The sequence below is a fragment of the Ostrea edulis genome, chromosome 4 (genome assembly GCF_947568905.1).
Source record: "Ostrea edulis chromosome 4, xbOstEdul1.1, whole genome shotgun sequence".
NCBI classification, from domain to species: domain Eukaryota; kingdom Metazoa; phylum Mollusca; class Bivalvia; order Ostreida; family Ostreidae; genus Ostrea; species Ostrea edulis.
In genome coordinates this window covers 33,121,075-33,146,470 of record NC_079167.1, presented here as the reverse complement: position 1 = coordinate 33,146,470, position 25,396 = coordinate 33,121,075, and the positions used below count along the sequence as shown (strand labels likewise).

General features: G+C 36.1%; 1 protein-coding gene and 1 non-coding gene across 8 annotated transcripts in view; one reads left to right on the top strand and one right to left on the bottom strand.

Annotated features, from left to right (window-relative positions):
- The window catches only part of LOC125668038 (RING finger protein unkempt homolog), a 25,129-nt gene extending 8,590 nt beyond the window's left edge, over positions 1–16,539 (bottom strand). For 2 of the 7 annotated variants that reach the window (XM_056162417.1, XM_056162421.1), the window contains exons 1-13: positions 16,418–16,539; positions 16,116–16,325; positions 14,285–14,574; positions 13,812–13,947; positions 9,510–9,627; positions 9,152–9,236; positions 8,879–9,021; positions 8,635–8,715; positions 8,289–8,450; positions 5,911–6,130; positions 4,860–4,979; positions 3,601–3,749; positions 1,818–2,054 (exon numbers count right to left, since the gene is read on the bottom strand). In XM_056162417.1, the coding sequence (XP_056018392.1) occupies positions 1,818–2,054; positions 3,601–3,749; positions 4,860–4,979; positions 5,911–6,130; positions 8,289–8,450; positions 8,635–8,715; positions 8,879–9,021; positions 9,152–9,236; positions 9,510–9,627; positions 13,812–13,947; positions 14,285–14,574; positions 16,116–16,325; positions 16,418–16,539 (2,073 nt within the window). The remainder of the gene's footprint in view (positions 1–1,817; positions 2,055–3,600; positions 3,750–4,859; positions 4,980–5,910; positions 6,131–8,288; positions 8,451–8,634; positions 8,716–8,878; positions 9,022–9,151; positions 9,237–9,509; positions 9,628–13,811; positions 13,948–14,284; positions 14,575–16,115; positions 16,326–16,417) is intronic. The other 5 variants (XM_048901773.2, XM_056162422.1, XM_056162420.1 and 2 more) reach the window with 3 other exon arrangements.
- Positions 16,540–18,637: 2,098 nt separating this feature from the next.
- Positions 18,638–18,710, top strand: Trnas-gga (transfer RNA serine (anticodon GGA)). The gene has a single exon. It is a non-coding gene; the product is annotated as a tRNA-Ser (tRNA).
- The last annotated feature ends 6,686 nt before the right edge of the window (positions 18,711–25,396 follow it).

Below are 25,396 nucleotides of genomic sequence, written 5' to 3'. Positions count from 1 at the left end.
ATATACTGCTGTATAGTACAGTGTATATAATGAAAAATGTGTAGTTTCTTGAATTAACATTTTTTAATATGGTTATTGCAATACTATTTCATCTGTTCAGATTTACACAAATGCCCAATCTGCAGCTTTGTTCATTGTATATCTTTTTTCTGAACAATGCCACAGCCATAACAAAACATCAAAATACTAATCATTAAAATAGGCCTTTATACATATTGCAACCATTTGTTGTCTTAGTGAGAAATGATACTCTGCATATAGGTTGCTGAGAAAAAAAATTAAAAATTATATAGTACAATGTCAAATTAATTTTGAAAATAAAGACTAACCACAACAAACAAATTCACTTTCACAAATAATTTCTGGTATATCTGCAATTAAGAGGCTAAGATCTCTCTGCCCAATTCCCTAGAGATAAAGATAACACCTGCTTGATCATGTTGATCAGAGATGCTCTACACAAAACTCATTAATTAGTCTTGTCAAAATGCCCTTTGCATGCTACTCCCATGGGACAAGTGGAATTTCTCATGTTATTGTTAGAAACAAAGGAAACATTACATAGGCTAAAAAAAGCTGTACAGTATAACATAAAAAAAATATGTGTTTTCTTGATGTAACATTTTTGAATGAGGTTTTCTACAAAACTCTTATATGAGTAGGGATTGTACCAATTATAACATACTTTTTTCAAAAAATCACTTCAACTAAATGTCACAGTGACCTTAAAGTACAGTGCGACACACCTTCTACCTAAGATGCATAAGTTGACCAAGTTTCATGATTCTAGATCAAATAGTTTTCAAGTTATGAGCCGGACAGGGTTTTACCATATTTGGCCATATCTTCTTAATTAAAAGTCACAGCGACCTGGTTTTAATGTGCGACACACCTTCTACCCAAGATGTATCAACTGACAAAGTTTGATTATTCTAGGCCTTATAGTATTTAAGTTATGAGCCGGACACGAAAAAGCTAACAGACGGACGGACAGACGGACGGACATGAAGGCCATAACATAATACGGCCCGTCTTAAGACGGGCGTATAATAAAAAGGGTGGTATCTTCTGACAAAAACATCCCTTATACTTTGAGACTTCCCATCACTTTAGCCTATCTTACAATTCATGCATCTCTTACACTTTTAGATTCCCCAACATTTTAAGAATGTTTTTCACTTAGGAATATCTTACAATGCATGCATCTATTACAATTCCCTGTCACTTAAAGGGACTGGTTCATGATTTTTCAAAAAACATATTTTGCAATTTTGATGTTAAAACATTAAAAATATAACTCATTTAATGTTGACAGCCAAAATTTTGACCTTCTGAATGCAAGAATAAAAGCAATATTTTAGCCTTAAATCTGTGTTATGTAAACAAAGACTCGAGTCTTTTCATGTATACAAACAAACCATTGAAATGTTAATTTTGTAATATAAAGCATCTTACTTTTGCATAATCACAAATTTTAACTTTTAGATGACACATTTTACCCAAAGAATGCTTGAAATGTGAAAGATACAATTAACTTGATCGATATCCATTTCTTTTGAAAATTTCGTAAACAATAACATACCGCAATCTTTGTTTACAAAACAAATAATAAACTCTTCTGTGATAATGTATAACCTTAATTTTTATGTTAAAGCACAACCCTTGTATTTTAAGAAAATTATGTCCTTTAACTGTAATCATGTTTTGCACTTTAAGACCCCCCTCACACTTTAAGCATGTCTGACACTTTTTATCTCCCTTACACTTTTAACACGTCTTACATTTTTAATCTCCCTTACACTTTTAACATGTCTTACACTTTTTATCTCCCTTACACTTTTAGCCTGAGAGTAAGCCTGCTCCCAGTGCTCCTGCCTGGTCTTGTAATGCTGGAATTCCTCCCGTAACTTCTGCATATCTGCACCCTGAGAACTATTGGACAGATTCGATGAGGAATAGAGAGGAGAGTGGGGACCGCCGGGGCCACTTCTTGGAGACATCGAGTTCACGTCGCTGAACTTGTTGTGGTTGTGGTAACTCAGTAAAGATAAATTCTACAAAAGAAATTGTGTGCTTGAAAAGGGGAACATTGAACACATCATGACATGGCCACTCCTCTTGAGAAGTGCCTCCCTTCAACATAATACTTCACTGCAATACTACAGAGGGCAATTAAATCTAGAACTACATGTATCCTAACAGGACTAATAACAGTTGTGCGGGGCTCGTCCATATACATGCAAGGGTATATCTGAAATTAAATTGGTATGATTTTCAACATTATACATGTTTCATCTCAGTACATGTTATAGGAGAGTAGGATAATTCCTTTAACCGTGATATCTATCAATTATCATAATGTAAGAAAGAGAGTACACATTTTCAGAAAAATCTCTCGGCCACATCCAGACAAAATAATGTCAACAGACAGGAAGACAGGCTGATTTCAATATAAACTGCAGTTGTGGAGGGAAGGGGGTATAATTACTAAAACCAGCAAACAACACTGAAATGACATTTGCAAAATCAATCTATACACAACTTGCTGTAAATCTCAAATGTTTTTCAGCTGTTTGTGAACAGGGATTTTTCACTGCCACATGTAACTATGAAATCTGACTCTATTCACAAATGAAAATATCCCATTTTCCCAAATTTTTATAGAATCGGGTTCAATGTGTAAATCTACGAAACGAAAGAGCGTGTACTGTAAAAGTGGTTATTTACGCATGTGTGGGAAATTTACACTAATTATGCAATCACGCTATAGGCAAGTAAATTCTCCCCACTTGTAGAGTTATAAATAGTTGACAGTTCCCACGTTTTGTACTACACGCGTAATATTGGATGTGGAAAAACACGTACTTAACCCCCAGCGTAAATAATCACTTTTGCAGTAATTCACCACGAGCATAGTTGCCAACCTTCAGCAGGTGAAAATCTACCTTAGAACCCAAGTAACACTGGCCAGATCAATCCTAACCTTCAGCAGGTGAAATCTACCTTAGAACCCAAGTAACACTGGCCAGATCAATCCGAAATTTACTGTGAAATCATTCATATTTTCTGGGTGGTTAATCTTCACGAATTTCATGGCAATCCTAACGGATCCCAATATATCTGCGAATATACATGTACCACCACAATGCCTTGCTGTGCATGATCAGTTAAAATTAATCAACATTATCATCGGAAATTTAGTGAAATAATGATATACATATCCCATGTACCCAATCTGCATCAAAACCTTGATAAACAGTGTCGGAATACATCTATGTGTCTAAAGATCTTAAAGCTTACAACCTATCTGCCGTCAGACCAAATGTCTGGAGAGCGGGCATAGAAGCTGATTGTTTTGTCTACCTCGGAACACTCTTAAATACCCACTCCATGGATTTATATACCAAAATAAAAACAATAATCAAAAAATCTCAGAATATCAGTAACCTGTTACTTAGCAAGCCTCCAAAACACCTACTAGTGTTAATATACTCACTGTCTACAATATGTAAACTTAATTATCTAATTTACTCACTGTCTACAATATGTAAACTTAATTATCTAATCTACTCACAGTCTACAATATGTAAACTTAATTACCTGTTCTCCTGATTCGTGTTTTTGATTTCCTGTCAAGAGAGAATGAGAGAAGCTACCAAACGGTGACGGTGGAGACTGGGAGAGGCTGCCAATACTTCCCCTCTGCAGGCCCCCTGGGATTCCTATGGGAATGGATTGTGCACCAAAACCTGCAAAAAAATGTCTACGTTATTGTATCAGAGGAAACATCATCAAATTGTTAAACTACCATTAGGAGTATAAGCTGGATAATTGTTGTGGTTTCAATACCTTTCAATGTTTATATTATTGTGTGTTAGACCAAGAGATCAACATAAGGCCAAAAAATTAATAGTTTCTCAGACCAAAAATTTAAAATTTTGATGAAACAGGCAGGTATCTTTTTTCTTTCTTATTTATTGTTGCACGAGTTATGTTTATATAGAATATGCAATGAAATTTTTATTGTTTTAAGAAAAACAGCTTCACATTACTTACTATTAAGTGTATACTATTATTCTTAAACACATAAATGAGTATGTATTCAATAATTGTTTGTTCAAATTTACGAACAATTTTATCAAAACCTTCTGAAAGTTTACCATAAAAATCTATAGCAAAAGAGTTACCTCTCTTACATAAATAAAACATATATAAATCTGGGGGGGGGGGGGAAGAGAATCCATGCAGTACCTTTTCAACAACAGTGCCTGAGAAACCATTGATTAATTTTTTTGGCTTAAGGAGGTATGCTACACCAGAGAAATTTGATGTAGATGAAAAGTGGAGGATATGTACAACAATATTTTGAAGCTGAAAATTTTGAAATCTACTTTATTTTGTCAAAAAATACAGTTTTAGTAGAAGGTAATCTGAAATAAAATTAAAACCCCTGCTGTACTCGAACCTGCGACCTACAGTTCAGCAGTCAGTGTTCTAACCTACTGGGCTAGGTATTTAAATGGAAAAGGAAAAGTCAAATATTGCTGATATTGATTTTTTCATCCATGTTTTTAAAGGAAGTCGGCCATTATGACGATGTAGAGTACTACCTTAATACAATTTTTCTCATGAAGAATGAAAATGGAGCTTTCCATACAGATACATATCAATGGAAACTATGTTCTTTTTCAAATATACATGCACATTGTCATTGACATTTGATGCACCTGAAATTTTATAAAACCAACATAATGTGTCATGAATTTAAAGTGTAATCATGATTTTGTTGAGATTTAGTACGAAAAAGAAATCAGATGAAACACAGTATCAATCATAATGGTATTTATCACGAAAATTACCTGTAGTTGGGATCCCTGCACTTAGAGAACTACTGAGGGAGTTAACATCATCTTTATCTAGTTCTCTGTCTATACTGTTAATATCTATGTCATCTAGATTTAAGTCATCTAAGGCATGACCTACAAGGAACAAAACTAGGAAATCAATTTAATTTCCAACACAAAATTCTGCAACTTTGTTCAATTTTCAGAGTTTCCCAAGGTATTGCAAATTCCTCATTATATGAGAGTACTTAATATCGTGAAATGATTGCCTATTATACGAGAGTATTTAATATCGCAAAATGATTTCTTATTATACGAGAGTACTTAATATCGCGAAATGATTCCTTATTATACCAGAGTACTTATTATCGCGAAATGATTCCTTATTATACCAGAGTACTTAATATCGCGAAATGATTCCTTATTATACCAGAGTACTTATTATCGCGAAATGATTCCTTATTATACCAGAGTACTTAATATCGCGAAATGATTTCTTATTATACGAGAGTACTTAATATCACAAAATGATTCCTTATTATACCAGAGTACTTATTATCGCGAAATGATTCCTTATTATACCAGAGTACTTAATATCGCAAAATGATTCCTTATTATACGAGAGTACTTAATATCGTGAAATGATTTCTTATTATACGAGAGTACTTAATATCGCAAAATGATTCCTTATTATACGAGAGTACTTAATATCTCAAAATGATTCCTTAGTATAAGAGAGTATTTTATACTGCGAAATGATTCCTTATTATACCAGAGTACTTATTATCGCAAAATGATTCCTTATTATACCAGAGTACTTAATATCGCGAAAGAATTTGTATCCGTCAAATCGCAAGAAAATAAATTTACAAATGCTCTGTTGATCAAGAGTTTTTACATGTATTTTAGCATTATAAAAGCGAGTAATTCTTATTCGTGAGTGATGCCTCTTACGAAATTACATGATAATGAATTCCTCGCATACATTTAGGAATTTGCAGTATCTAAATTTGCCATTACAATTAACACATTGAAATTTACTGTTATCAATTTTTATTGGCCTTACCTACTACAGACCCTACGGTATCTCCTGGGGGGTAGAAGGCAGGGGCCAGGGGTGACATAGTGGTCACAGCAGGCTGTTGATTGGATACAGGACTGGGGGTGGTGCTTGTGGAAAACGTTAAACTGTGTAACATCAGCAAATTCTGTTTCCGTTTGGCTTTCTCCACCAGATCTATCGTTTGATCACTATCTATGGACTGCAACTGTTGTCGCAATTTCATCTGCAATAGAAAAAGAATCAAAATCAGGTAAATGTTAGCAGATTTCAATATGAGGAACCATATATAGGAAGTGAAAATTTGACTCTTGTCAAAATCAGACATAGGGATCATGAATAGAAATCTTATTTAAATGAGAATATGAATGGTGTCAGGTCAGGCATTCTTATGGCTGGTTTCAAATAGAAATCATATAATATGTATTGTGTATTAATAGAAGATAAATAAGAGGCTCATGGGCCACATCGCTCACCTGAGTCACCTTGGATATATATTTGCATGTAAAACTTTGATCCCTATTGTGGACCCAACCAACCTCTGTGAGGCCATGATTCTAACGAACTTTAATCTGAACTATGTTAGGAAGCTTTCATGTAAATTTGTACTTTCCTGGCATAGTGGTTCTTGAAAAGATTTTCCCTATATGTATGTAAAAATTTGATCCCCTATTGTGGCCGCATCTTCCATGATTTTAACAAACTTGAATCTGCACTGTCAGGAAGCTTTCAACAAATGTAAACTTCTTTGGTCCAATGGTTCTTGAGAAGATTTTTTTCCATATATCAATATGTAAAACTTTGATCCCCAATTGTGACCCCATCCTACCCCCAGGGGCCATAATTTCAACAAACTTGAATCTGCACAATGTCAGGAAACTTTCATGTAAATCTTAGCTTTTTGGTCCAGTGTTTCTTGAGAATAAGATTTTTAAATGAACCCACCCTATTTTTGCATTTTTGTGATTATCTCCCATTTGAAGGGGACATGGCCCTTCATTTGAACAAACTTGAAAGCCCTTCATCCAAGGATGCTTTGTGGCAAGATTGGTTGAAATTGGGCCAGTGGTTGTGGAGAAGATTAAAATGTGAAAAGTTTACATCGATGACTATGACAGACAATGGACAAATTTTGACCAGAAAAGCTCACTTGAGCCTTTGGCTCAGGCGAACTAAAAATGTATTTGAACATGAATTTGCTTGATGCATGTACTGTATGTTTTCTGAAAGGAAACCCCCTGAATTTATGAATTTTTCATTGATTTTGACATTTTTATGCCAACTTCATGCTCCAGTCGTATAACACAAAGGAATTTTGGATCAAATTAAACGTAGTTTGGGTTTGCCTATACATTCCTTATTTGAATGCCAGATTTTGGGACTCCTCCTGAAATCATCCATTTTCTGGGCCAGATGACTGTAGAAATTGTACCTGCTTCTTTCGACATTAGAATGCACTAAATTAAAAAAATCTTTTGCAAAATTTGGGCTCTAGAATGACATTCATGCAATGTCTAAATGATACTGATACTATTGATTCATCATACAGATGCTATGACCAAATTTGAAGGTCAAAATTTTAGTTTTAAAAAAAAGAAAGTCACAAGGAATACATATGTAGACTATGAAAGACCTATCATCCACTCAAAAGTTGGGCCCAAAATTTGAGGTCAAAAGGTCAAAGATTTTAGGAAGAAAAAAAAAAAAAGTCACAAGGAATACATATGTAGACTATGAAAGCCCTAGGGCATCATCATCCACTCAAAAGTTGGGCCCAAAATTAAAGTTCTTGCAGACAAATAGACAGACCGAAAACTGTATGCCAATGAATATCCAATTACAGCCATGATTTTTATAAATGAGGGGAAATATCTATTATCAGATATACAATGAAAAGTTGATGGGAAATTGTGAGTATACAATATGACATGACATGATGTATGGGGTGATATCAATGGTACGCAATGATGTGCAGGGCTACATCAACCTCCGGCAATGACGTGCTGAGTGACATGAATGGTGTGAAATGAGGAACAGGAGATGACGATGTGATGAACAGGAGATGACGATGTGATGAACATGAGATGAGGATGTGATGAACATGAGATGAGGATGTGGGAAGCATGAGATGAGGATGTGAGGAACATGAGATGAGGATGTGATGAACATGAGATGAGGATGTGAGGAACATGAGATGAGGATGTGGGAAGCATGAGATGAGGATGTGAGGAACATGAGATGAGGATGTGAGGAACACGAGATGAGGATGTGGGAAGCATGAGATGAGGATGTGAGGAACACGAGATGACGATGTGAGGAACATGAGATGAGGATGTGAGGAACATGAGATGACGATGAGTGATGTCATCTAAGTTCCTACTTACACTGACCATTTGTGAATCTTCTCTCTCTGACCCTGGGGCTCGCTGGTAGAATCCTGAGTCTGACGTAATGCTACTAGACGTACTACTGGAGCGCCCTTTCCCTATAGGCTCGGGAAGGGGACTGCTCGTCTGTAGGTGGAGAGAACCTGCTATACTGTTACCCTAAAACGTAAAAGATGCAATTCACAGTCCAACTCCTGACTTTCCATAGAGTAAACTCAAATCAATTATAACTTTTGTCACCATCAACTTTAAATTAGTTCATTATTCTGACATTTTTTTTGCAATAAGATGAATGAACTAATCTAAATTGCTGTTCATAAGAATATTGACACAAATCACTTACAGTGATGGTAGCGTAAGGAATACTGTTAGTTCGTTCTTTTCCTATAGGATCTGGCAATTTGTGTAAACTAGTTGAACCATTCTGAAAAATTAATCAAAACTTACCAACTGCGCAACTCAAATTCATCTATAGAAAAACTCTCAAACTAAATCTCTCTTTTTTATCTCTCATGAAATTTGAATGGCACAGAAAAGTATAAATGCATTGAGTTTTGTGTGCAGTTCAATTTATAATTAATACATACTGTTTTTTGATGCGAATGGCTATCATTTGTGTGAAGTGTACATATTGTGGGAGGGTTCTCTGCTATGGGTAGAACAGTAGTCATAAAAGCAGCCAGAGAATTTTCAGACGTTGACAAAACGTCCCTTTGAGTCGTTATTTCCTCTGCAATCAAAGAAATTCATAATTTCAGCACTTCGGTATTCAAATATTTTGATACCTTTATCACTACCTTTTTTCTTATCATGTTCATAGTAGCAAGTTTCCTTAACAACGAAATCTATACGGAACTTACGCTCTACATGAGCAAAGGCACAAAATGGCCCTCGAGGACAATATCCTGTTTGTACCATGTCGTTACATTTCGTAGATTTATAAATCTGAAATGAAGAAATGATCATCATCAGTTTTAAAACACACAATGCATTTCGGTATTGACGGGGACTAAACTTTTAAGGTATAAAGGATTTCTCTGAACTTAATCAACATCTGTAATGCTTATATTTTATATAAACTGTGGCTTAGTACAAAACTTACCTCTGGTGAAACTGCTGTCAAGTTTAGCAGTAAGCTGGCTTAATATAAAACTCAGACTTACCTCTGGGTGGAAATGCTGTCCAGTTAAACTGGCTTAATATAAAACCCAGACTTACCTCTGGGTGAAACTGCTGTTCGGTCCTTGTGTGACAATAAGCACAGTTGTCTCCACTTTCACACTGTGTGGGATCTCCCCAGTCATCACCATGTTTTACATTAGGACATGGAGTGGACCTAAAATCCAGAGCAAGAAATCTTTTAGAAACATGTATACCCCCTTGTGTGGCAATATTGAAAAGGATCGACATTAAAAATGATAGTAAAAATGAGTTTTTAAACAAAAGAAAAAAAAATTATCTACAAGCAAGGGACAACCACAATACCAAGTTTGATCTCTAAACGTACTGAGCAAACATTTCATGGTGGCGAACATGATCAATTACATGGGGAAAAAATGACGAAATTCAACACATTTGTCAAGGGAAAATTCAAATGAGTAAGTAACACCTTTATCAACGAATTATCGCATAGCATCTATCAAGAATTTTCTCAGTAAAAAGTCTATACTAAAATGGTAGTTCTACATGCGATAGAAGCAGAGAACACAGGCAGTTTTTTGCTTTCAGTCAAAAACTTTCCAACTGCCAAAAACTGTGTCAGAGCTCTCTGCTTCTATTGCACATGGAACAACCATTTTAATATAGATTTCGTTATTGATAAAGGTGTTACTTACTCATTTGAATTTTCCCTTGTTTTGATTTTTGTTGCCATTTTCCTGTATAACTGATCATGTCAGTCGCGTGATTCACCAACATGCATTTGAGTCATGATCTTTGCCCTTGCGACTTGCAAACCAATTGAAGGGGGGGGGAGAGAGAGAGAGAGAGAGAGAGAGAGAGAGCGAGGAGGAAGTCATCTCTAGAGGCTACCAGCTTCCCAAGTTTGATGTCTGTCATCAAAGGGTTCACAAGATATCGAGTGGACAATAATTTCTTATGCAAAGAGTAGTTTGACCTTGTGACCTCAAAATCAATATGAGTCATCTCTTCCATAATATGCACCAGTGTACCAAGTCTTGATGTATGTCAAGCAAAGGGTTCTAAAGATAATTGAGTGGACAACGTCTTATGTCCAGAGTAGTTTGACCTGGTGACCTCAAAATCAATAGGGATTACCTACTCCTTTAAGATAAACAGGGCACTGATCACGGGATTGAAATAATTCTGAAACTCAACATCATAATATTGGCCATCACAGCTTTACTATGTCATTATAGCTTACTAATCCAATATGTTACGTCTCATCATACTCTATGATGTCAGTCTTTAGAAATGATAAAATTATGCATTGAATATGAACATCCAATTTTCCTGCTACAAATCTATTTATCATTTAGGCCACATTTTTTTATTTCTTGGTTTACAGATCCGCCGACCCTAATTTCTGGGAAATCGAAAAATAAAAATAAAATGCAAATGTCTGCTTTTTTTTTTAATTCCGCCGATTCTACCCAACGAGTCAAACCGAAAATAAAAATAAAATGCATTTTAAATTTTACGAATAGAAAATCGTGAAATGCAAACCTATTGATTAGTATTTGCTAATCACTATTCGTTTTGCAAAATATCTTTATTCCGTATTTTTAAAAACCAAGTAAAGAAATATGGCCACGATGACAATAACGATACCTGTATATCGTTCTTGTCGACAAAATATATGCCAGATGGCATTTCGTCACCCCAAAAAAGGGAATTGATAGAAATAAACATTTCTCATACAATTGGCGGTATTTTTACATTGCTATTTGGGTGTTTAAGGATGATGGGAAAGGTACAGTTATTAGCGACTTTACTAGATAGATACATATTTCTCGAAAATTGGTATACCTTGTGTAGTGGTGAGAGAATTTGAGTACCAAATAAAAATGAAAAACTGAAAACACTTCAAACAAGAAGCCCATGGGCCACATTGCTCACCTGAGTCACCTTGGCCCATATCTGAAGACTTTCCATATATATTTGCATGTAAAACCTTAGTCCCTATTATGGCCCAAACTACCCTTTGCAAACTTGAATCTACACTAAGTCAGAAAGCTCTCATGTAAATGTCAACTTCTTTGGCCCAATGGTTCTTGAGAAGAAGATTTTTAAAGCTTTTTCCTATATATTTGTATGTAAAACTTTGATCCCCTATTGTGGCCCCATCCAACCCCCGGGGCCCATGATTTGAACAAACTTGAATCTGCATTATGTCAGGAAGCTTTCATGCAAATCTCAGCTTTTCTGGCTTAGTGGTTCTTGAGAAGAAGATTTTTAAAGTTTTTCCCTATATATTTGTGTGTAAAACTTTGATCCCCCGTTGGGGCTCCATCTTATCCCCGGGGGCCATGATTTGAACAAACTTGAATCTGCACTATGTCAGGAAGCTTTCAGGTAAATTTCAGCTCTTCTGGCCTAGTGGTTCGTGAGAAGAAGATTTTTAAATGACCCCACCCTATTTTTGCATTTTTGTGATTATCTCCCCTTTGAAAAGGACATGGCCCTTCATTTGAACAAACTTGAAAGCCCTTCACCCAAGGATGCTTTTGGCCATGTTTGGTTGAAATTGGCCCAGTGGTTCTGGAGAAGAAGTCTAAAATGTGAAAAGTTTACAGACAGACGGACAGACAGAGACGCCGGACAAAATGTGATCAGAAAAGCTCACTTGAGCCTTCGGCTCAGGTGAGCTAATAATCATACACTGGATTTGAAATTGCATTTTTTTCAAATTTCATAGCATACTAGTCACTCTGAAGAATTTTTTATCTAATATTTAGCAGTGATTTAATACATGGTTTGTTTATTTTTACTAACGTTTTATTTTCAATAAATCATTAAGATTTATTGAAAATAAAACATTAGATATCAAAAATGTTTATTCTAATTTTATTTTTTTTCTCCCGACCGACCCTAATTTTAAAAACAAAAATCCGTAAACCAATAAATTAAAAAACTGTGGCCTTAAAAGTAATAAAAAGAAATCTCAACCAGCTTAAGAAGCATCAAGATACACTAGTTTGTCATTTGATGAGACCCTTTCCCCCCAATTTTACACCCGTCTAAGTGCACAGAGGTAACAAATCTGACATTTTCCCGAACTCAATCAACGATTTCCAAACACCAATTGTTCTAAGCATAGTGCTAATTTAATTCAAGCATACAATATCTGTATATACAATATGTCCTTAGATTCTCTGTAATAATGGAAACAACATAATATAGTTGTGATTCCATTAGCACATTTTCTTTATTCTCCTGTGTTTAACATTTCCCTTCATGTTTTGCACATGTTTCATTGATTAGGAAGATAAATTTCAAGTCATTGTGACTTGACACTTGAAATACAAATCAAACAAAATTTGGTTGCTATATGTATGTATCATACTTTCCATGGTAGAAGAAGCAAATCAAAGGGTTCACAAAATATTAACTGGACAATATCTTCTTATGTTCAATTCCTGTAAAAGTTTTGATAACCCTCTTAGTACCCTTTTCCTAAACTACCTACTATTTCAGTATTCCTGAACTACCTACTATTTCAGTAGCCCCTCTTCCTTCATAGATTATTCAACTTTATACACAAACTTTTTACTGTTTCAAATACCCTTCTCCCTAAATGTTAAACATATGTCATACAACTCCCCTCCCCCTACTTTGACTTTTGTACAATTTCTGTACCCAGGGCTTAATATCCTTGCATTCCAGTCCTGTAAAGGACCCATTCCCAATTGAAAATCAACCCACCCTCCCAAATCCTGATGGAATATGGTATCTGCATGTGTTGTTACATAAAATCTGCAACATCTTGGGAATGAATTATCTAATACGATGTATAAAGTTCACTTATCTAAATAAAAATCTACAACATCTTGGGAATGAGTTATTTAATATGATGTATAAAGTTCACTTATCTAAATTAAATATAAACATATAAACACATAATGACATGAGTCACGCTCCCCCCCCCCCCCCCCCCCCCCTCCTTTTGTTCACAGAATACCTTTAACTTGCATTCATATCCAACATAAATATTGGAGCATGCGTACCTTTAATCATGATATATGAATGACTGCATTTTGTTTTTCTACCTACAATGCATTATTTTTGGAGTCAAAGTAATTTCCCCAAAAATAGCAGTTTTTAAATGTAGAATTCCCAATTAAAAAGGTACTGGACCCTGTACCAAAAAGGGTCAATTGAGTCCTGGTACCCTAAACCTTTGTACACAATTTAATACCCCTCTCCATAAATTTTTGACAGTTTCAGTATCCCTCTAGATCACTAAACTTTCGACAATTTTAGTGCTCCTTTCCCCAAAATTTGCAACAATTTCAGAACCCCTCCTCTCCCTAAACTTACTACATTCAGCTCAATACCTACCTGTACTTGCATTTCTTTGGACTTCTTCGTCTGTCTCTCGTGTTGTGGTATGATGGACACGCGTACCCTTGTCGACATAACCGCGGTGGCCTCTTACAGGGCTCTGTCTTATAGTTGGCTAGTACATAATTAGTATCTGTAATAAAAAAGGCTTCATTCTGCACACGGGTATCGACAATAGTCAGCAGATGCTAACTGGTATAAAATTTTACTAAAGGAGTAGCACTTTACCTGTGATATATCAACTTACAACTTCCCACATCATGCACTAATCAATAATTTCACCATAACAACATATATCAAGTTTCTGACTTAAATGTGTTTTTATCTGTTATTTCATGTGGACCACAATTTATAATTCTACCAGGTACCCTGAAGCCGGTGTAATTATACAGTAGTTTTATATTTGCTTTCTTTCTCCTATTTCCTATATGCCTTGATTTGATAAAAAAAAAATTAAAAAATATATATACCATTCCACTTTGGGTCTTCTGCCAGTATTTTGTCTTTTTCTAAACTACTTGGGGTTCCTGAGGAAGAACTGAGAGAGGCTTTCAGTTCTGGGGTCTCAATTGCCTGCAATTCTCTGATGTCATAAATCGGGGGTCTAAGGTCGTGAGCTCCGTGCGCAAAGGCACAGTGAGGCCCATTTTTGACACAGTTTCCTTTGGAATCTGTTTCATAGACACAAGTTCCTGTTTTATAATATCTTAGGTGGTATCTTCTTTCTGTGTCTCCTGCTGTTCTGTGTAGAAAAGGGCACCTGCAATGTTAGCAGTAAAATAGATGGTCAGACTGCAGTTAATGCTGATTCTTCACAAACTATACACTACACTGATGTTTACAATACACAGTGACATGCTTGTTAAACATTTTCCCAAAATAGAAACAATGGACTTGATACTGTCAAACACATATGCAAAAAACAATAAAAATAATAAAACAAATCACTATCAACTAACATGACTATTTCAACTGTTATTCTAGATATTATCTATAAGAATACAAGAACATTACTTTCCTATTAATTTCTGGATTGCACTTATGCTTTTTTGTGTGCATGCCAGACATTTTCGGAGACTACAGTCTTGAATTAATTCATGCATGACATGTCAAGTGTAAGGCTTGACAGCTCTTATTCTTTCCAGTTTGTCACTTTAAAAATATTCATTAAATGGGCAAGCACTTGACAACACCTTATATTAGTTACCCCACACATCCTTTTACTATCAATATTACACATCATGAAAGAGGATTTTTTTTTTTATCCCCAATGAAATTATGATATTTGTTCATATAACAATTGTAATTATTATTCACATGTATCAAACACATAAGGGTCATGTGACAATCACAAAATATGCAAAAGCCATTTACAGTATATACTGCCAACCATTCTTTTCCCATAAAACTGACAGTGTACAGTTCTCTCTCTGCAGACATTATTGTGTATTCACCCAAGGCATGAATAGGATATTCACCAACCATAGGGTCCTTGTGTGGGCATATAATATGTATTAAAATTGATATAAATTTCCATAAATATATACAACGGAAAATTACTTGACTTGATTGTCCTGTGAATTAAAGAAAAATATGAAGGAAAAAAAACCGAATTTCTCTGCGAGCAGAGCCCTGAATTGTTTGTGTGCGAGTTCAAGGTTACATAACTGTTCCACTAACCTTATTGTTTCAGTACGCATGACTAAGAAAACAGCTGATTGAAATCAAAACATTTGAAATGAAAGTATCTTTTACCCCCAGAAATACTTTCTGTGACGTAACAATTATTTCATAGTCACATAAATCCCATCCTTTACACCTGGATAAACCGCTATACGATGGAGCTGGTTTTATTTATATCCTGTGTTTATTTTAAAAATAGACTGGTAAACACAGGGTCGACACAATGAAAACTTTTTTGTTGAGTCAATACATAAATCAAAAGTTGATTAAACTTAATTAAAACAAATTGAGATTACACTTAATACAGGTTTTGGATACTTGTCAATAAGTAAATATTGATGAATTAAGACGCAATTCTGCAACTCCGCATTTTCCAACAAAATGGCGGACATTGTTTACAATATGTCAGATTGTTTCGCTTAAAAAAATGGAATATATTCCACTTAAACAACCCTGTAGGTATTATCTAACAACATGTTATCCTAAACCCTAACCGTATAAACAACTGTCATGACACCTTTTTGTGAAATAAGACGAAAATTTGAGCTTTCTTCAGGTAGGCAGGAATATTTCCCACCAAAATTTGAATGGCGGCCAGAAAGACAATAAGATACTCACTCATCTCCGTCCGGACAGAGCCCATTCGTGTCGTCATACTTTGTACAATACACATCAGGACTGTAATTAAAAGTTCCATCTCGTTTCCGAATTGGCCTCCTTCGTCTTTGATTCATAAAATGCCAGTGAAAGCAAGTAAACGGCCTGTGCTGTGTGCACTTGTGTTGAAGAAATAACGGGCATTGTTGCGTTCTAAATTCTTTCAAATACCTACAAAAGAAAAAGAATCACTCATGTAAATACCGACTGAAGTATAAGACACCGGTGAAAAATAATCATCGGATGTTAATTAAAATACTTACAAGTAATGTTGCGGTTTTTCTGTTTGCGCTGGAACCGCTGGGCTTTCCGACGGCATTTTTGTTGTCAATATTTCTCTCTCGCGCAACATGGTTGCGCAGTTGTGAAATGTCATTGCAATCATTGGAGAAAAATACCCACGTGGTGTAGTTCACGACCTTTTCGCTAGCGCGCACTTGTCAAAATTCTTCAAATTTTGATTATCGTCTTTCTTTTTTTTTTTTTTATACGTTGTATAAATATTACAAGTCTGAATATATATTAAAACTTGTAGCGATATTTCAAGACATCATTCCAATTTGAACAATATTCTATTATGTTGAAAATATATAATTGCTTATATATAAGCCCCCTCCATACAAAAAGTTATAAGAAAACAGAACCAATAGTTGATACATCTTCGCATACTAAATAACATTTATTCATATGATTTGTTACATTTTAATAAAGTTGAAATAGAATTCTACTGTCACCACATAAGAATGGAGGTTGAGGCGTCGGAGAGCCGTCAGGGATTCTTTTTTTTTATTTATTTTACGTAGAAAATTACAAACAAACAAAAACAAAAAAGGAAAACAGAAAAGAAAAGCCTCCCCCTCTTTTTGAAATTGCTCCTATGTGATTACATTCACGTGCACTTAAATTATAAGAATGTTTCATTCTATACCGTATGTCAGCCTGGAAGCGAAACTTTTTTTTTTTAAATATCCGACCAATGGACGTTAGACCACCGATAATTTAACCTCCTGCAGTCAAAGAGAGAATTTAATCTAGAAATAATTACCGCATCACAAACTAAATTGCGGTTTTCTGAAACACGTCATTTACTCTACTCCTATGTACAGCTGCGTCATATCAAATGCTCTGGTGTTGTAAGGATAAATCAAAGAGATGTTTTAATCGATTTCCTCCCCAATTTGTTTTTGAGTACCCTTACCATCAGCACAATACATGTATCAAAGGAGTGGATATAAAAACAAACCACTAGAATACGAAATTGAATGAAAACTTTGGATTTTTCTGTGTGACTATTCTCTGGTGTTTTGTACTTTTTGTGTGACTATTCTCTGTTGTGTTGTACTTTTGTGTGACTATTCTCTGGTGTTTAGTACTTTCTGTGTGACTATTCCCTGGGTTGGTTTTTTTTTTGTACTTTTTGTGTGACTATTTTTTGTTGTGTTGTACTTTTTGTGTAACTATTTTCTGGTGTTTTGTACTTTTTGTGTGACTATTCTCTGGTGTTTTGTGCTTTTTGTGAGACTATTCTCTGGTGTTTTGTACTTTTTGTGTGACTATTCTCTGGTGTTTTGTACTTTTTGTGTGACTATTCTCTGGTGTTTTGTGCTTTCTGTGTGACTATTTTCTGGTGTTTTGTACTTTTTGTGTGCCTATTCTCTGGTGTTTTGTACTTTTTGTGTGATTATTCTCTGGTGTTTTGTACTTTCTGTGTGACTATTCTCTGGTGTTTTGTACTTTTTGTGTGACTATTCTCTGGTGTTTTGTACTTTTTGTGTGACTATTCTCTGGTGTTTTGTGATTTCTGTGTGACTATTTTCTGTTGTGTTGTACTTTTTGTGTGACAATTCTCTGGTGTTTTGTACTTTTTGTGAGACTATTTTCTGTTATGTTGTACTTTTTGTGTGACTATTCTCTGGTGTTTTGTACTTTCTGTGTGACTATTCTCTGGTGTTTTGTACTTTTTGTGTGACTATTCTCTGGTGTTTTGTACTTTTTGTGTGACTATTCTCTGGGGTTTTGTGATTTCTGTGTGACTATTTTCTGTTGTGTTGTACTTTTTGTGTGACTATTCGCTGGTATTTTGTATTTTTTATTCGCGCGTATTTTTGCCAAGATATCCGGAAGTGAATTTCAATTTAACAATAATCTTATCTCATTCCCCCTTCCTCCATTATACCAGAGAAATTTGATAAGGATGAAAGGTGGAAGATATGTACATTGGGGATATGAAATTGAAAACTTTCAAATTTATTTCATTTAGTCAAAAAATGCAGTTTTAGTAGAAAGCAATCTGAACAAACATTTAAAACACTTGCTGGTCTCGAACCCGCGATCTACTGATATCTATATTTTCCTCCGTGTTTTAAAAGGAAGTCAGCCATTATGACAATGTGTAGAGTACATCCTTAATTGGAAATTTTAAAACATAACTTTAATGTATGTCTTTCATATACTGTTGTAGTCAGCCGGGTTCGATCGCCGGTGGCCAGATAGCTCAGTTGGTAGAGCACCTGACTGGAGATTCTGGGGGCCTGGGTTCGAATTCCGGTCTGGTCCGTTGCATTTCCTCACTTCCTGTTACATATACAATGAACAGGATCTTGCATTGAATTACACATACATATTATATTATTTATAACCAATTTTAGCATCTAAGACAGCAACATGTAGTCAACAAATAAGAAGCTCAGGTGCCCAAAATGTTAGTTATTCATTCGATATTTTATTTACTCCTTTCAGAGAATACATGTACATCAAAATACGCAAATATTAAGTATAAATCATGTGAAGATTGGACTATGTAGCTATAGCGCAGGCACTTGTTTCTGTAAATAAGTTGTTACCTCTGTATACTAATAATAAGTGTTATTATTAGTATACAGAGGTCATAACTTATTTTCAAAAACAAGTGCCTATGCTGTGCAGATATTAATCTAATTAAAATCAGACTTCTTGGATCCACGCCGTATACTTTGACAATTTTTATACATAATGCATTTTTTATATTATTATATGATCTGCATAGCCCCACCCATCTTCGCTAGCCAAGGGTTTACGGTCCGCTCCGCTTCAGATCTTAAACCCTTGGCTAGCGAAGATGAGCCCCACCTGGGGTCTAAACCCAAGGCAGATAAATTTACAATGCTTTTAAAGAGGGCTAATTATAATCGTGCAAACAGTTAATTTGCCTGCTTGTCGCCCAGGTGCATATAGTTCCTAAAATATATTGCATTTTCAACATGCGATCAATTAAGCCTCACCCTGGGGTCATGCATTTCCCATTTTCGGCAGAGGGTTCAATGCTTCATTATAATTATGCAAACATTTTGCCTCCTTGATGTCATGCAAGTAAGGAAGAAGATATTCTATGAAATAATGCATTTTTAATATGTGACTAATTTAGCCCCATCCTCTGGCATAAACCCCGAACAGATGGGTGACGAATTTCTTAGTCTTGATCAACTGTTTAGTGCTCATTATATTCAAGCCAAAAGTTTGACTGCTTGATGTCCAGGGCCTTGTTTTACAAAAGAACTTACGACTAAGTCTAAAATTGTTACATAGTTCTAAAAACTTTCATGTGCCCACGAAAGGCGGACCTCAGGGCACAGTATTGGGAGCTGAACCGAGAAGTGAAGAAGAGCACAAGGCATGACAAAAGGCAATTTGTGCACAACCTGACAGAAGAGGTAGAAACAGCAGCCAGACAGAACAACATGAAAAGAGTGTATGAGATCACCAGGGCCCTGTTAGGAAAGAGATTCAACCCGAGTAAGCCAGTCAAGGACAAGAGCGAGAAAATCATCGCAAACGACGAGGAGCAAAGAAGAAGATGGGTGGAGCATGTTGAAGAAGTCATCAACTGACCACCACCGCAAGTAGTTCCCGACATAACACCAGCAGAAGAGCCCCTCAGCATCAACACCAATCCACCAACCAAGGCAGAGATCATCAAAGCCATCAAGTCCTTGAAGAACGGTAAGGCAGCAGGTCCGGACGGCATCCCCCCAGAAGCTCTAAAGGTCGAAGCGGCAACCGCAGCAGAGATGTTACATCCTCTTCTAGTGAAGATATGGGAACGGGGGCAAGTGCCTACCGACTGGAAGCTTGGGTACCTGGTGAAGCTTCCGAAGAAAGACGACCTCTCCCAGTGCAGCAACTGGCGGGGAATCATGCTGCTGTCCATTCCCAGCAAGGTACTCACAAGAATCATCCTGGAGAGAATGAAGGAGGCATTAGACAAGGAGCTGAGGGCAGAACAGGCAGGTTTCAGGCAGGAGCGATCGTGCACGGACCATATCGCCACTCTGCGTATCATCATTTGGGCAATGCGCAGAGTGGCAGTCTACCTTCTACACGACCTTTGTCGACTTCGAGAAAGCATTCGACAGCATCGACAGGGAGACTATCTGAAAGCTGATGCAGCACTACGGAATCCCACAGAAGCTCATCAACATTACCAAGAAGCTGTACGAGGACTCAACCTGCCAGATCATCCACAACGGGAAGCTGACCAACCCCTTCGCAGTGAGGACAGGAGCGAGGCAAGGCTGTATACTGTCGCCGACAATTTTCCTGATCGTCATAGACTGGATCATGAGAAGAACCACAGAGGGCAGCAACACCGGCATCCAGTGGACCCTCACCAAACATCTACAGGACCTGGATTTTGCGGATGACATCAGCTTACTCACAAGCAACAACACGCCCAGTCCAAGCTAACCCGACTAGCGTAGGAGACAGAAAAGACCGGCTTGAAGATCAACACCAAGAAAACAGAGGTGATGCGGATGAACAACCGACTCAACCAACCACTGCAGCTACACGGAAAGGACCTCGTGGAAACCGACCACTTCGCCTATCTAGGAAGCGTAGTCAACATTGATGGCGGCGTAGACGAGGACGTTAAGAGCCGGATCAACAAAGCAGGGGTAGCGTTCAACACCCTGCGACGGAATACGTGGACTCAGCTGAAGAAAACAGCCCAGAACAGAGTCCGTTGGCGTGGTGTTGTTGCAGCCCTATGCACCACCGGGAGTCAACAGGAATAAGTCAAGTAAGTCAAAGTCATGTGCCCACGGAATTAGCGGAAATAAATACCGCGCGTAAAAATGTACGTTTACAGTATGTTAATTGGAGATTCACAGGAATGACAGGGGTTTAATTTTCAGACGATAAATATTTTATAGAGTTGTATGACCACCAGTCTTGTTTTAAATTTCATCGAAATGATTTCACCACGAATGAGCCATTGACTTGAGACAGGTTAGGCGGGCTTTCGAAACACTACTGCACATACGATTTACCAGCATTGAATGAATCTCCAATTGCAATAGGTGTCTATAAGCAAACTTTACGCTTTATAAAGTTGTTTTTTTTTGTATTAGAACATTTCGATATTCGCGTTATGACGCGAAAGTTACGCCTTTATTAGCTTAAATTTTAGTGTTTATTCGCAAAAGTTTCGGGGGTATCTTCAGCTGCGAAAATGAGCTCAGTGGGCTTTAACTTGATGCTGTCATAAGACAGTAATATCCGTAAGAAAATATGCTCTTCTTCGTACTTGAGTACTGTGTTTCACAGTCACTAGCAAATAAACCACAGTAATTAGCAGATAACATGCCCTATACCACATTATTGCTGCACATGCGTGGGATATTCTGTTTTGTAAGTGCTCTGTGGTCACCCCAAACTCTATTTCACAATTGTTGAAATATATTTAAAACAATTGAGGTCCAGGACCCTAAACCAAAAAATTCCTGCTGTATATACCAAGATGCATTCAGTATTCTGATGAGCAAGTGCCCTGCGGTCATTCTAACCCCCGTCATTTTTTGATTTTTCAAATATCTATAAAATGATTGAGATCCCAACCCTTAAAGCAGATATCTTGTTGCACATGACACAATGAACTGTGCACCAGGTTTTTGTTCGTTTTTTACGCCCTATATGCCCTTCAAAGTTAAAAAGGAAATTCCGAAAACTTATTGCCCATCTACAGGGCACCACCACGCAATAAATTTCAAAAAGCTGAGTTGCCTACTAAATTGTAAGAGGAGTGTTCTGGGGTCCATGTATTCTATTGGTTATTTTTTTCTTTCAAAAACATCGTTTTTCGACCCCCATTTGGCCCCCAAGGTGAAGATAAAAATTCTGAAACCTTATTGCACACCAAGTACCACCCAAAAGATGATTTGGCTACAGCGCAAAATGTAAGAGGAGTTTGGGGAACCAGGGGTGGTTTTTTTTGGGGGGGGGGGGAGAAAAAGACGTAACTTTTAACCCCCATTTGGCCTCTAGGATGAAAATTCCGAAAACCTGTAATATTGAACATCTGCAGGACACCGCCAATCATCTTCAAAAAGATGATTTGGCTGCTGCATAAATTGTACGAGGATTTTAACCCCCATTTGGGTTCCAAGGCGAAAAATAATTTTGAAACGTTTATGCCCATCTACAGGACAATACCAATCATCTTCCAAAAATGATTTGGCTACTGCGTAGAATGTAAGAGGGGTTCTAGGAACCGGTTTTTTTAGAAGAAAAAACGTCGTATCTTGACCCCATACAGCAGTGGCGGATTTAAGGTAAATCGTGGTGTCTCATTCAGAAAAATGTACTAAACGATAAAAGAAGCAATAATTTCTTCCACTCCCGGAGAAATAAATGGCAAAATATTTTGATATCTTGATTTACTTTATTGGGAGAACTTAATTTTTTTTATTTTTTTTTATACAAAAACCCTTAAAATTTGCGTAATTTTATTAATTTCACCTTTTTAAAATGATAGAAAATAGTACAAATGACTAAATAGGAAACATATTTCAAGTCTTATAAAATACAGGAGCTTCCGGGGGCTTCGCCCCCTGGGCCCCCACCAGGTTTTTAATGTTGGGGGTGTCAATCACAAAATATATCTTTATTTACATTATAAAGGAAATATTTGGAAGTTGTTTTAAAAAAGGGGGTGTCTATGTGCCTGTCTGTGAGCTGTAGAAAAGAAGTGAGTTGAAGGTCTTATGACGTAAACGTGCCCAAACACCCTGTCAACGTCAATGAACGCTTTTGAAATTCGGGCAAAATTCTTTTCACACGGTATAATTACAAAACACAGAGTATTTCAGTTATTGAAATGTTCATGTATTTTTCAACAAACTAAAGAAGGTGTTGCACGTCTCATGTTAATTTCCCTAAAGGTGTTGCATGAAAGATCGATCAAATTAAGTTATTTAAATATATGATAAAACCAATTGGAACTGATGTCTTGATTCAAACATTTTTGAAAATAAGTTTAAAAGACGTGTATTTACAAAAAATTGCCAAAATGATTCGAGATTAAATCAAGCAATAAGTGATTTATATGATTTTTAGCGTTAAAGTGGAGGGGTATCCCCGAATTTCAGAAAAACTGCCTCCGTGAAACAAAATAAATTTAGCATGAACATGTTTTTCAAGTTTTCCACTAGAAAACTGTCGCTTTGGAATTTTGTTTCATGGGGGCTTTTTTTTTTTTTTTTTTTTTTTTTTTTGTATTTTCCAATTTTATTATTATTTTTTTGTAAATTAAAAAAAAAAATGGAAACGATTTCACTGGTTTTGTGATATTATTTACAACTTCACCTGTACGTTAATTGGTTCAGTGGGTAAGGTCATCGACTTTTATAAGTAACGATGTTTTCTTTTTTGAAACGTCCGGGTTCGAATCCTTCACGAACACAATGTTTTTTATATTATGTTTTTCATCTTGATTTTTTTTTTCTTAATTGGAACACACTTTTGGTTTTTATAAATGTTTTGTGTCAAATCTCTGTTTATCAAAATGTGTCGAGTTTGAAATAAGCTTCCAACCTGGACACTGTTGAGTTTGGGAATAGGACTCGTAACAAACACACCGAATACAGCATGCAATACATGTGTTTTAATAGTCAAGGCTGCTAACGAGAACTTGTATGTTTTTCTGAGTGAAAGGGATTGACAAAGACATGGTGCATTTTACGAAAAACCGTTGTGAACTTTCCAAAGCTTTGGAAGAAAAACTTAAGGCCAAACAAGGTAAATAACCGTCAAACAGTTTCAGTAGATACGATGATATGTATTCCAATAGCATATTGCTATAGTGAATCAATGTTATCAGGTGCATGTACTTCGAATTATGTTGAACTTTATTAATGCGCAATAAACTTCCCACATTTTGTTTTGTGGTCAGAGTTATGTACAGCCTTGTCAACTGTTGGTTGTAGAAAATAATACACACGAGTATACGAGCTTTTAGACTGTAGTAGTACAAAACATTAGATATTTGATACACTCGTAATATGTAACCGTATACATTGTATCTGATACTCAGAAAAAAAAAGACAATTTAATTTTCAAAAATTAAGACTATTTAGACTTTTAGACTATATGTATATTGTATTGACACTAAAATGTATTGGGCTTGCCCCTAGTACTGGGGAATACTACAGGTATTTAAAAGGCAAATACGCAATAAGAGTATAAATATGGATGAAGGTCAGCTTGATCCGATAGGGGAAAATTCACGCTTCGATGTAACACTCCCTTTTAATTAGATTGCAACTTATGTCTTCTGGGTTTTATTTCCTTTGCTCTCTCTCTCTCTCTCTCTCTCTCTCTCTCTCTCTCTTAACTTTTGTTTTGTTTTGTTTTTTTGTCTATATGCTGCAAGTCCGTTTTTAAAAATTACCACAATGTGTGGCATTATCCAGACCGACTCTATTCAAGACTTGTTCATGTAGTTCAAAGACTAAGCAATGTAATTTCTCGTATTTTTTAAAATCTCTGTTGGAGCGATTTCAAAGTCGATATTTAAGGGGTAGGGGAAAATGTACAGCATGTGCGCAGCAGGGTTAAGGTGTCCCGAGTAAAGTTAAAATAATCATCATAAAATGTACATCGGTGCACTTCATACTATATGACGTCACAATATAAAAGTACGTCACGACGTACAGGTCTATAGTTGTATCGCGGGGAAAATGTCATAATATTTTCTCGCTATTTATTGCCGTTATCTAGTGTTCAAGCTGTATGTGTTTTAATCTGTTTGTTAGATGACAACCCCCCCCCCTAAATTTCTTCAATAATATATAAGTCTCATATATTTATATATAATATGTGAACGAAAGACTGTAAAGTAATCTTTACATCACTTTGTGACCTTGATATCGCCCCCGATGTGTATAGTCATTTAGAATAAAGAAAACCAACGCATGTACATATCGACT